This window comes from Anomaloglossus baeobatrachus, chromosome 5 (assembly GCF_048569485.1).
Source record: "Anomaloglossus baeobatrachus isolate aAnoBae1 chromosome 5, aAnoBae1.hap1, whole genome shotgun sequence".
NCBI lineage: Eukaryota > Metazoa > Chordata > Amphibia > Anura > Aromobatidae > Anomaloglossus > Anomaloglossus baeobatrachus.
The window spans coordinates 547,508,430-547,520,798 of record NC_134357.1 but is presented as its reverse complement, the minus strand read 5'-3'; the positions used below and the strand labels follow the sequence as shown (position 1 = coordinate 547,520,798).

Genomic DNA, 12,369 nt, shown 5'->3' with positions numbered 1-12,369 from the left:
GCAATGCGGAAGGAAGGAGGTGGGCGGGATGTTTACGTCCCGCTCATCTCCGCCCCTCTGCTACTATTGGCCAGCTGCCGCGTGACGTCGATGTGACGCCAAACGTCCCTCCCACTCCAGGAAGTGGACGTTCGCCGCCCACATCGAGGTCGTATGGAAGGTAAGTATGTGTGACGGGGGTTAATCGTTTGTGCTGCACATTCAACAAAATTGAACGTGCCGCACATACGATGGGGGCGGTTACGATCGCATATGATATCGTATGCAGAATCGTAACATGTAAAGCTGGCTTAAAACTGTGTTTGACAAAAAAAATGCATCCAAAAGACATGCATTTTGGATGCATTTTTGACATTGCGCTCCCACAGCAATTCAGCTCTGCTACATGCCCACTGGTAGCAGACACAGACAAAGCCGCATGATGAGAATGAACTCGGATGAACTTCATCCGACTTCAATGTCATTGCGCTGATCTGTCTCTGTGTCGCGGCCTGAGTGACTGAAGTGATCAGCGCAATCAGCGGTGCAGTCACTTAGGTTACCTGCGGCCAGCTGGAGTCCTCCACCCGAGACCGCAAATCACCTGAGTGAGGGCACCGCTGATTGTGCGGCTCACTTCAATCACTCGGGCAACTTGCTGTCACAGATGGAGGATCCAGTGGTGGCCGCGGGTAACCTGAGTGACGTCATCGCTGACAGTGCGACTCACTTCAGTTGCTGCATGGAGCTGACAGAGCGCGGTCGTGGTCTGTGGCCACTCTGTCAGCTTCTGATGTAGTAGAGCTGAAAGCGTCGTGGGACCTCGTGTGGATTACGTTGGACCTGGATGGGTGTTTGGGTATTAATAAAGTGGTGAAAGAGGGTGGTTTTTTTGTCTTTTATTCCAAATAAAGAATTTTTTGGGTGTATGGGCTTATTTTCTTTAACTTACAAGTTAATTATGTAAGGTATCTCAGGGAGATGCCTGCCATGATTAACTAAGGACTTAGTGGCAGCTATGGACTGCCATTAACTATTTATTACCCCGATTGCCATTGCACCAGGGCCATTCGGGATGAGCAGGGTAGAGTCCCGGGACTGTTGCATCTAATGGATGCGGTAATTCCCGGCGGCTGCTGGCTGATATTTTTAGGCTGGGGGGCTCCCCATAACGTGGGGCTCCCCTTCCTGAGAATACCAGCCTTCAGCCGTGTGGCTTTACCTTGGCTGGTATCGAAATTGGGGGTGACCGCACGCCGTTTTTTTTTTTTAATTAATTAATTTATTTATTTTACTTCACGATATAGACCCTCCCACCGGCGGCTGTGATTGGTTGCAGTTAGACAGCTGTCACTCAGTGTGGGGACTCATCTGAATGCAACCAATCATAGGCGCCGGTGGGTGGGGGAAGCAGTAAATACGAGATGGAATAATGAGCAGCTGGCATTTTCAAAAGAGAAGCCGCCGGAGCTTTGTGACAGCTGTTCAGCGCCGCGCTGGTGATCGGTGAGTGTGATAGAGAGAAGGAGAGGGAGAGACCGACCGACGGACAGAAAGAGAGATAGACAGACAGAGCGACCAACTGACAGAGAAAGTGAGAGACTGACCGACAGACAGAGGGAGAGATTGACCGACATTGACAAAGAGAGAGAGAGAGAGAGTTGAAAGACCTGCGTTTTGTTTGTCAAAAAAGTGTGCAAAATGCAACAAAAATGCAGTGCAAGCGCATTTTGGTTGCGTTTTTTCCAAACTTTTTTTAATTGACTTTTCAATTTTGTAAAAACATAAAAAATAGGTATAATTACATAAGAAGAACATTAATCTGAAATAATGTCATAGAAAGGGGTTATACCCCCGCTTGAAATTCCAAACTGTTCTTCAATTTAGGATGATACATACTGAACCAAAACAAGAGTGTTGAAATAGGACACATGTAATACAAAACATTAAGCCCCTGTGTCGTCCTTAAATGTTTCCATTTTTAATAGCATGTCTTAATAATTCCTTGTCTTCCCCCCCCCCCCCCCCGCCCAGAGTCCCATCTTAGGTAGTCCTCAATTTGCCCAAACTATCCTGGATTTCGTCCAAAAGGTACCGCTCCGAGTGTATAAAAGGTGTCATAAGGTTATTTATCTCTTCCTGTGTGGATTGACTTTCAATAAAAATTCTCCACCTCCCAAAAAACCTAGCTGTGATCTTCTCTTTGTCCCTTTCCGCTTCTAATTTCTCCAACCTCAGAAGGTTGTGTAGTTCGCCGATGACCTCCTTTGTAGATGTGCCCTCCCTTTGTATCCAGTGTCTTAAGATGCACCGTTTAGCTACCATGGCTATGTCATTTATTATTTCAAATTTCTTCTTGTCCTGCATGTTTGGTCCCCCTCCAACTCCTCCATCAAAGAAGTGGAAAATCCACACCATTAACTCTAGTTTGCAAGATATTAACCATTTGACTGGACAAATATTCTGACTTGGTTCCAGAACCTCTGGATTTCCTTGCATTCCCATAATCCATGTAGCATATCAGTTTTCTCTTTTTGACATTTAGGACACAGTGCATCCCTTCCCGGTATGTTAAATCTCACAATGGCCCTGTGTAAGATCCTAAATTGAGTGTCCCTCCATCCCTTGTTGGTGACGTGTTTCCGCACTTGTACCCATCCTTTCAGTATATCACCTACCACTTCTCGTCCTTTTAATTGTTTCCCCCACGCTGTTAGGGTACGACTAGCTTCCCGAGATATAAGCACACCCCTAAATGTTCGGTATATTTGAGAGACATTTACATTTGCTACATCACATTCCAGAAGCTCATCAATCGGACTTTTGTTCAGTTCTCTTCCAAGATCTCTCATTACTCCGTACTTCAATTGTTCATACTGGATAATATGTGAGCTATTGAAGTCAAATTTATCGAGAACTTCCCGTCCTGTCATCCACCGTCTATCTTCCACATTCAGAACATCTTTCATTCTCTTGATGCCCTTTTCTTTCCATCTAATAAATAACTTATTGTCTCGTCCCTGAGGGAAGTTTGGGAATGCCCAGGGAATTAGTTACTTAGACACTTTCCATGAAAGCCCCAGTTTCCTTCTTACCAATTTCCAGGTTAGCATGGTATCACGGAATATAATTGAGTTTCTTATGTGCCCTTGAGCCCTAGACATTGGGGATGAAGAATGGACGTCAGATCCGATGGTGATGCATACTTGTTTTCCATGCCATGGTCTGAGTGTCTACTCGTTCCTCCCAGCCAATCAATCATGTGTCTCATGATACACACAAGGTTGTACCCCCGAACGTCTGGGAAACTAAGTCCTCCCACCTCCACTGACTTCATCAGTGTACGCCATTTTATTCTGGGTTTCCTTCCCCCTCCACACAAAATCCGCATAGGCTGAGTTGTATCTATTAACATCATTTAGTTTTAGCAGTAGCGGGATTGTCTGAAAGGGGTACAGAAGCCTAGGAAAACTCATCATTTTTATCAGATGGCATCTTGCCAATAATGGTAGAGGTAGACCTCTACCCTTTAATTGAGCTATAATTTTCCTGATTAGTGGACCATAGTGCAATTTGTATATTGTTTCCACCGTTCTTCCTATATGTGCTCCCAAATATTTGATTGATGTTGTGCTATAGGTACAGTATCCCACATACATAGACAACCATCACTTGAATTTCTCCCTGTTGTCCCGTGATACCCCTTTAAGAACAGGATCTCACACTTCTTTTTGTTTAACTTGAAACCTGAGAATGATTCAAATTTTTCAATCAAGGCAAGAGTCTGTGGCAAATCCGAGCTAGGGTCCCTCATATACAGTATAACATCATCAGCAAAAAGCACTGTCTTTATTTCTGATCTCCCTATCTTAATCCCTTTAAAACTATTATGTCCCTGTAGTATTCTTGATAGTGGTTCGATTGCTAGATTGAATAATAGGGGAGATAACGGACAGCCCTGTCTTGTCCTCTTCATCAAAGGAAACACGTCCGAGAGAAAGCCCAGGGTATGTGAGTTGACGTATAGACTCCTAATGTACAATCTCATTTTACCCACAATCCCTGTGGCCTCCATTACCTTGTCCAGCCAACTCCAATTTACGTTATCGAACGCCTTTTTGGCATCGAGTGTAACTAGAGCAGATCTTGCCCCTCCCTCAGGACGCCCCAATCTAACCGCATCTACCACTAGAATTGTCTTCCGGATGTTGGTAACAGCATTTCTCCCTTTAATAAACCCTACCTGTTGATCTGTAATTATCCTGGGTAGAATCATGGCCAGTCTATTAGCCATGATTTTGGACATTATTTTTACATCTTGATTGATGAGCGATATAGTTCTGTAACTAGAGGGATCGTCCAGGTCTTTGGTCTCCTTAGGCCCTGTGCGTACTGGAAAATGGAATTTTCTCAAGAAAATTCCGCAGGTATTCAAAGATTACCGCACCCGCGGTAAAAAACCGCGGCAAACCGCACCCGAAAACCGCATGCGGTTTGCCGCGGTTTGCTGCGGTTTTACCGCGGTATTGTTCGCGGTATTGCCGCGGTTTTGCCGCGTGCGGGTTGGTATGTGCTTTATTGCATTCAATGCAATAAAGCACATTGAAAAAAAAAAAAAAGTCATTTCATTCTGAGATAGAGAAATAGACAGAAGAATAGATAGAAGAATAGATAGACAGACAGAGGGATAGATAGAGGGATAGATAGATAGAGGGATAGATAGAAGAATAGATAGAATAGACAGAGTCCCTGTGAGCACATTCTGCATTTCTCACGGTCGGCAGTGAGTTCACATTACCGGCCGTGGGAAATGCCCTGTGGTTACCTCTGCTGTCTCGCTGCGAGGCTGCATTCAGCAGTGTCTGTGTCAGTCGCGGCTGGATGTAAGCATCGCAGGACGCCAGAGCTGTGGATTACGTTGGAGCTTTGTTTCGGGAGGGGTTAATAAAAGGGTGAACGAGGCTTGTTTTGTGTTTTATTTAAAATAAAGGATTTTTCGGTGTGTTTTTTCACTTTACTTACGGGTTGACCATGTCAGCTGTCTCATAGACGCTGCCATGATCAAGCCTGGAGTTAATGGCGGTGATCCGCCGCCATTAACTCCTTGTATTACCCTGACTGCCACTGCTACACGGCTGCAGGAAGAGCCGGGGACACTCCGGTAGTGCCGCATAATGCATGCGACAGTGCCGGGGCAGCTGCGGCTGATATTCTCGGCTGCGGGAGGGGGAGTGAGGTGGGGGGCATTAACCCTGCCCCTCGCCCTCCCCAGCCTGAGAATACCGGGCCGCCGCTGTGTGTTTACCTCGGCTGGACGGTAAATATACAGCGGAGCCCACGTGTTTTGTTTTCTATATTTCCGTTTGCTTTCTATGTGTGTTCTATGTGTCTGTGTTCTATGTCTGTGATGTCTGTGTCTGTGATCTGTGTGTGTGTTTACTCTCTGCACGGCTTCCTCTTCCTGTAATGACATCACTTCCCTGCAAAACCGCAGGCAAGCGATGTACATTACCGGAGGTAAACCGCGAAATACCGCAGGGAATAACGCAGGAAAACACAGTGAACCGCAGAAGATTTGCAGCCTGCGTTATTCCCTGCGGGATTTCACGATTACATTGGAGTCAATGGAGTGAAATCCCGCAGCGACATGCGGAAAAGAATTGACATGCAATTGTTTTTGCTGCGGGAATCCTGCAGCAAAACATGCAGCTGTCAAAATCCGCCTAGTGCGCACAGGATTTTTTTTCCCCATAGGTTTTGCTGGTGATTCACTGCAGCGATGTTATGAACATTTTCTGCAGCGAAACATGCAGCAAATTCGCAGAAAATCTGCGGCAAAATCCGGTAAGTGCGCACAGGGCCTTAGGAAGTAATTTGATGTATGCTATTTTGGCATGTTTAGGGATTTCTTCTCTTCCCAGGATTGCATTGAAGACTGAGGTTAGATCCGCTGAGATCAGATCCTTCAGTTCCTTATAAAAGTCGCTGTTAAAACCGTCGGGTCTCGTTGCCTTATTGGTGCTAAGCTCCTGGTTGTGTTTTGACACACCTCATTCATTTCAGTGGGTGCAAAATGTAACCAAAACGCACAAAAGAAGTGACATGCTGCTTTTTAAAACGCATCGATTTTGTCAAATATTTGCATCCAAAACGCTGCGTTTAAAAAAGCAATGTGCGCATGGAATTTGCTGACTTCTCATAGACTTTGCTGGGGAAGCAGAACGCATGCATTTATGCTGCTGTTTTAAACGCTGCGTAAACGTGGGAAAAACGGAACATGCGCACACAGCCTAATACTAGTGGATAAAATAAGACTGAGCACAAGACCTTCACAGCAGTCTACAAATCATAGGGAGATTTCATGGCACCATCTCTCCATCTACCTGATAATCTTGTGGAACATCGGGATCTTCTTTTTCATAGTCTTGTGGGAGAAGAGGATGGGGACATCTCTCTGGTGTTGTCCTCTTACTGGATAGAACTGGAGAAGACACATACAGGGACTGAATTCATTCTTTATATACAGATAATTATAGGCCGTGTGTATATTAGTCCAGTCTATTACCTGGTGATGTGAGGGGCTGGGGAACCTCCATCATGACGTCCTTGTACAGATTTTTGTGTCCTTCTAAATACTCCCACTCCTCCATGGAGAAATAGACGGTGACGTCCTGACACCTTATAGGAACCTGACACATACAATGATACCGTCATCCCCGATCCCTTCATAGCGTTACTGTATAATGTCCCAGCATTCCCAGCAGTGTCACCTCTCCAGTCAGCAGCTCAATCATCTTGTAGGCGAGTTCTAGGATCTTCTGGTCATTGATATCCTTATGTATCGGGGGGTGAGGTGGAGGCCCCGTGATTGGGCTCAGGTGTCTTCCCCATCCCTCAGACACAGGGTCCTGACAGCACTCACTAGAGGTCTTCTTCACTACTGTGTAATCCTGGTTATAGAGAGACACAGTAATAAATCTCACTACAGACATTTCCAGAGTCCTCACCTCTCCAGTTCTGTCCATCTGTTATTCCCATAGATAAGAATGATGTAATGTGACGTCATCAGAATCTCTCACCTCTCCAGTAAGCCGGAAGAGGATCTCTAGGGTGAGGTGTAATATCCTCTCCGCCATCTTGTCCCTGTCCATTTCCATCATTTAAGAAAATCAGAAAAATTGTCTTATATAGATCTCTACTGAACGGATCCAATATTGTAGGCACCTGAATAGGGGAAAGATGATTATGTAATATCATAAGGAATCCCGTCTAATAACACAATTAGTACAAATAATAAAGAGGAACATATGAAGAGATACAGTGTGTAGAACTTGTATTCTCTCTTGTCCCGTACAGATTGGAACATAAGTTGAATTGCTGACTGAGACATCTCCTCCATGCTCCCAATCACTGGCTATGTTGGTCACTTCTTTGGCAACATAACCAGGAAATATAAACTAGTGGGAGACCCAAGCAGCGTGTCATGTGTCGGGATTCGAACCCTTGAGTCCAAACTCTTGTATTTGGCTTGTCTGTCCACTGAGGCACGGCAGATACATCTATTCTTTGTGTGTTTATTATGTTATCCTTCCTTTAGTCTTTTAGGTTAACAGTCCAGTCACCTTTTGGGTGCGGATATAAATACCATGAATACCATACTGCGAATGTTTATGCCAGTCAGTGAAAGACCAGCTAGGGTTTTATCTCTCTTTGGTTTAAGCTTTTCACTCTGCACCTATTTTCTGTTTCTCGTTAGGAAGTAGGCGGCATATTTCAAGGACTAGGGGGCACCTATTCCTAGGGGGCTCATTCTTTTTCTGGCCCTTGAGGAAGCCACATCCAGTGGCGATACGTGTGGGGCAACACCACATGTATGCATTGATCCTTGGCTTTTACACCTTCTAGCCCTCTTTGTCTCCCAGCAGGTTGTATTATATGATCTTAGGTAGCATGTTTATATACCTTTTTTGGATAGCTCTGATTTGGATGTGGTCCATATTTATTTAGTGTTGTACTGGTTTTGCTATTTCCCTTATTATAGGGTCTTTTTTGCTACCATTTAGCTTGGCTTAGTAATTGGGGTCTAGATGGTGGTGCCAGATATGGCAATGTTACTTTATTAGCACCATATAGCCTCTATTTGAAGGATCCATTGTGCACGGCTTTTACATCAATAGCTGTATGTTACAACATAATACTTTTGGTGAATTTCTTTGTATTGTGAATAAGGATCTCTGTACTAGTACCCCATCATGGGTTCAGACATGGGGTGTTTTGTGATAGTCCATTTGACTGTTTAATTGTTTTCAATTAATCACTTTCTTGTGTGTTATTTTTGTGTATGCATAAACTTTTTGTACCAATAAAATGTATTTATATTTTATTCTGTTCACAGGTTGATCCCGTTTGTACAGCAAGTCTTTCTCCTGAATTTTGAAGAGGGCGGCATACTCTCTAGCAGTACACATTTATCCTTTTATTGGTATTTCGTGGCTTGTTTTTACGCACTCTGGGATTGTTGTCTATCTCACAACTCATTCCTTTCTGTATGTATATTGCATTCTGTTCTGCCCTCCGGTTCTTTGGGACGAACATGAAGCATTCGATGGCCATTCAGTCATCATAGGTCTGAGTTGCCATAGATTAGTCTAGGGTTAGGGTTACTCCAGTCAATGCAGGAACCACTAGTGACTGCAGAATAATAATCTCTAGTCTGTACAGAAACCGACTGGGTCAGTGTTTTACCTATTTATGCCGTGTGAGTTGATTACACCATCATAACACAGCGGTGGTATTTTCATTATTTTACAACATTCTGTTTACCTTTAAGGCTACTTTCATACATCTGGTTTTTGCTTTGCGGCACAATACGGCGCTCTGCAGAAAAACCGCAACCGTTTTTTTTGCCGCCGGTTGCGGGTTTTTTTGCACAGACTTACATTAGTGCCGTATTGTGCCGCATGGGCTTGCGTTCGGTCCGGTTTTTGCCGCATGCGTCAGATTTAGCCGATGCCACGGCCGGATGGAACGTTGCCTGGAACGTTTTTTGCTCCGACAAAAAAAAACGCATCGCGCCGCATCCGGCCGCTGCGGCGCATTTTTCAATGCATGCCTTTGGACGCCGGATGCGGCGCGATGCGGAAAAAACGCATCCGGCCGCCGCAAGAGGTTTCTTCCACTGCGCATGCTCAGTAGCATGCCGCAACCGGAAAAAAACGGACGGGTCGCATGTAAAAACTTATCCAAAGGATGCGGTGTTTTCGCCACATCCGTTGCATAGGTTTCACAGCCGGATTGAGCCGCACTGCTCAAACCGGATGTGTGAAAGTAGCCTAAGGCTCCCATACACATTAGACTAATGTTTGCTAAAATTGCTCAATTCACTTAGAATTGGTCGACTACTTAGTTTGCTATGGACAATCTGTATTAAACATTGAGATAAAAAGTAACAGAAAAGCTGCAGCATTTCCGCTACATGTGAACTCGGCCTTACAGATGTGTTGGCAAATTGACTCGTCTCACACAAAAAAAAAACAAAAAAAAAAACCCCAAGAAATCCTATAGAGAATCTTCCATGAAAATGAACACGCTCCGGCTACTGAGACTATAAATAAACTAAATATAATACACGGGTTCCAACCGTCCTGGAAATAGAGGACGCTCCCTGATTTCTCTGGCATACTTGCAGTATCGGGGACCACAAGTGACTGGGCGTTTTTTTCCTTCAGTCGCAATCCGCCGTTTTGGTAAACAGCGGAATTCATTAACGGATTCCGCTGTTTCCCATAGACTTGTATGGACGACAGATTGCGACTGATGGATCTGCGCTGATTCTGCTGGCCGACGCTGCGTTGCTTCCGCTGGGCGGAAGGAATGCAGCATGTAACGTTTTTTGAGTGGTGGAATCCTTTATTTTTTCACTGCGCATGCTCATCTTTTTTTTTTTTTTTTAAATCACAAACTTTATTTTGTCTCTCAGTGGCCGAACGATCAGCTGATCGCCCAGCAGACGGCTTTTGAGAGCGCTCAGCTGATCGCCCGGCAGCCAGCTTTTGAGAACGCTCAGCTGATTGCCCTGCAGCCGGGTGATCAGCTGATCGTTCACAATAGTCTGCCGCCAGTAAAACTGTAAAGAAAAAAAAAGCAGATTCCGTTGTTTTGTACGATCCGTTGCATCCGTTGTGCCACTATATGCAACGCATCCGTTGCATCCGTCACACAACGCAATGCAACGGATGCCGTTCAACTTCAAGTGTGATACTACCCTAAGGTGGCCAGGCATCTCCTTTTGCAGCGCACTGGAATAAACAATTTTTTACGTCCATGTGGTCATGGAGTTATTTATAATAGAAGCGGGGGTATGGGGGTTAGTCCACTAGATGGGTGGGATGCAGGGGGGGGGGGTTCACCTTGCATAATTATTAAGTTAATAGTGCAAGGTTCGGCTTCACACCAACTATACCTGCTTCTTAGCTCCAGCCCCTACTTCTTTTTTAAAGAATTCCATGACCACATGGACTTACGCCCACTATCACCACTCCCACTCCAGCCGGTCCCGCCCACTGTCTCTGCTCTGCCCTGCCCTCTATCTCCTGGCGGTCACGCCCAGTCACTTCCAGTCCTCAATACTGCAAATATACCATCACTTCCTGCACCTGCTCTCCCCGGTGTCTGCTGAACCCCCCCTCACTGCATCCGACCCTCTGACAACTCCTCTTGCCGTGAGAGAAATAAATGATGAATGGGTGATAAGGGGCGAGGAGAGACATATAGACAAGCATGGTGTGAGGGGGGAACATTATATTGTGTGGGGGCAGAAAGGGGTCGAGGACTGAGGGTAGACGGGTTTCCTCACTTCCTGCCTCTCATAGTTGAGGAGATGGTAGAATGTTCTGTCACATGTTAGGGGCATGTTCTGATTTCCCAAGGCACGAAACAATGCCATTGCCTCCTGTAGTTCACCATTTGTGGACTCTACTTTCTTATCTCCCAAGAAAGCGCCAAGAGAGACATGATCTCCTGCCTGCACAAAGTGAGGTTACTGTTCTGAGTGTGAAAAACGGGAGTTGGTTTTTTTCGGTGGATAAAGAGGCTTTATGCTGGGGGTTCTCTGTTAGGTGGGGGGTTGATGCCACCGGGGGCTTTCTGTGATGAGATTGGAGGGGTGTATGATGCTAGAGGGGATGCTTGCAGTGGGATTATTTTTTTTGGGGGGGGGGGTATGTTTACATGCGATGGGATTTGGAGGGTGTACGATGCTGGCATTTGGAGAGGGGGGAGTGTACGATGCTGGAATGGTGGAGAAGTGTACGATGCCGGCATTTGGGGGGTACAATGCTTGGGGGGGAGGGGCACAATTCTGGCATTTAGTGGGGTGTACAATGCTGGCATTTGGGGGGTGGACAATGCTGGCATTTGGGGGGAGGGGTACGATGCTTTGGGTAGGGGTATGATGCTTGGGGGGGTTGGGGGTATGATGCTTGGGGGTGGTACGATGCTTCGGGGGTACGACTCTTGGGGAATGCCTGTAGTGGGATTTGGGCGGTGTATGACGCTGGGGAGATGCCTGCGGTGGAATTTGGGTGCTGTATGACGCAGTGGGTTTGCCTGTAACGGAATTTGGGCGAAGGTTGTATGCTACTGAGGGGGGCCTCTGGTGGCATTTTTACAGAGTGCACAATGCTGGGGGGATTGTCGGGGGGTATACGATACCGGGGAGAATTCCTATGGTGGCATTTGGGGGGGGGGGTGTATGCAGTGGGATTTGGAGTGATGTACAATGCTGGGGATTTGGAGAAATGTATGGTGCTGGGAGGATTTAGGGGGATGTACGATGGTGGGGGTGATGCCTGTGGTGGGATTTGTGGGGGTGTAAAATGCTGTGGTGATTTTGAGGTTGCGTAAGATATGGGGATTTGGGGGGTTAAGATGCTGGGGGCGATGCCTGATGTGGGGTTTGTAGTCGTATGAAGCTGGAGGTTACCATATGGTGTGATTTGTGAGGTGTAGGATGCTGGGATTTGGGGTGAGGGTGTATGATGCTGGAGGGAAGCTTTAAATTTATGTCCGCTGGCCCCTGTATTATACTCATATTCAGGAGACATCTGTCACCGCCGGTTCGTCTCCTGTGACTTGTGATCTCCTGGCTATGCCAATGTTTCATGGAGTGGGCCAGTGGTCACAACTCAATACAACTCTCAGTGCCTTGTTCTGGATCTCATAGACTTCCTCCGAGCTTGTGACTGGAGCGATACCGAAAAAGCCTGAAAGCACTGGACGGAGAGCATAATACAGGGGTAAGGGAACCTGCATGTAAAGCACCACTTAAGCACTGCAAAAAATCTGCTCCAGTGGTGCTTTAATAATAAGTGCTCAAAATACATGAGAAAA

General features: G+C 46.0%; 1 protein-coding gene across 1 annotated transcript in view; it reads right to left on the bottom strand.

The window, feature by feature from the left end:
• The window catches only part of LOC142312957 (uncharacterized), a 210,455-nt gene that overhangs the window by 124,759 nt on the left and 73,327 nt on the right, over window positions 1–12,369 (bottom strand). The window contains 5 exon segments of the mRNA XM_075351946.1: window positions 6,363–6,460; window positions 6,545–6,668; window positions 6,750–6,929; window positions 7,059–7,137; window positions 7,139–7,203. Of these exon segments, the coding sequence (XP_075208061.1) occupies window positions 6,363–6,460; window positions 6,545–6,668; window positions 6,750–6,929; window positions 7,059–7,137; window positions 7,139–7,203 (546 nt within the window).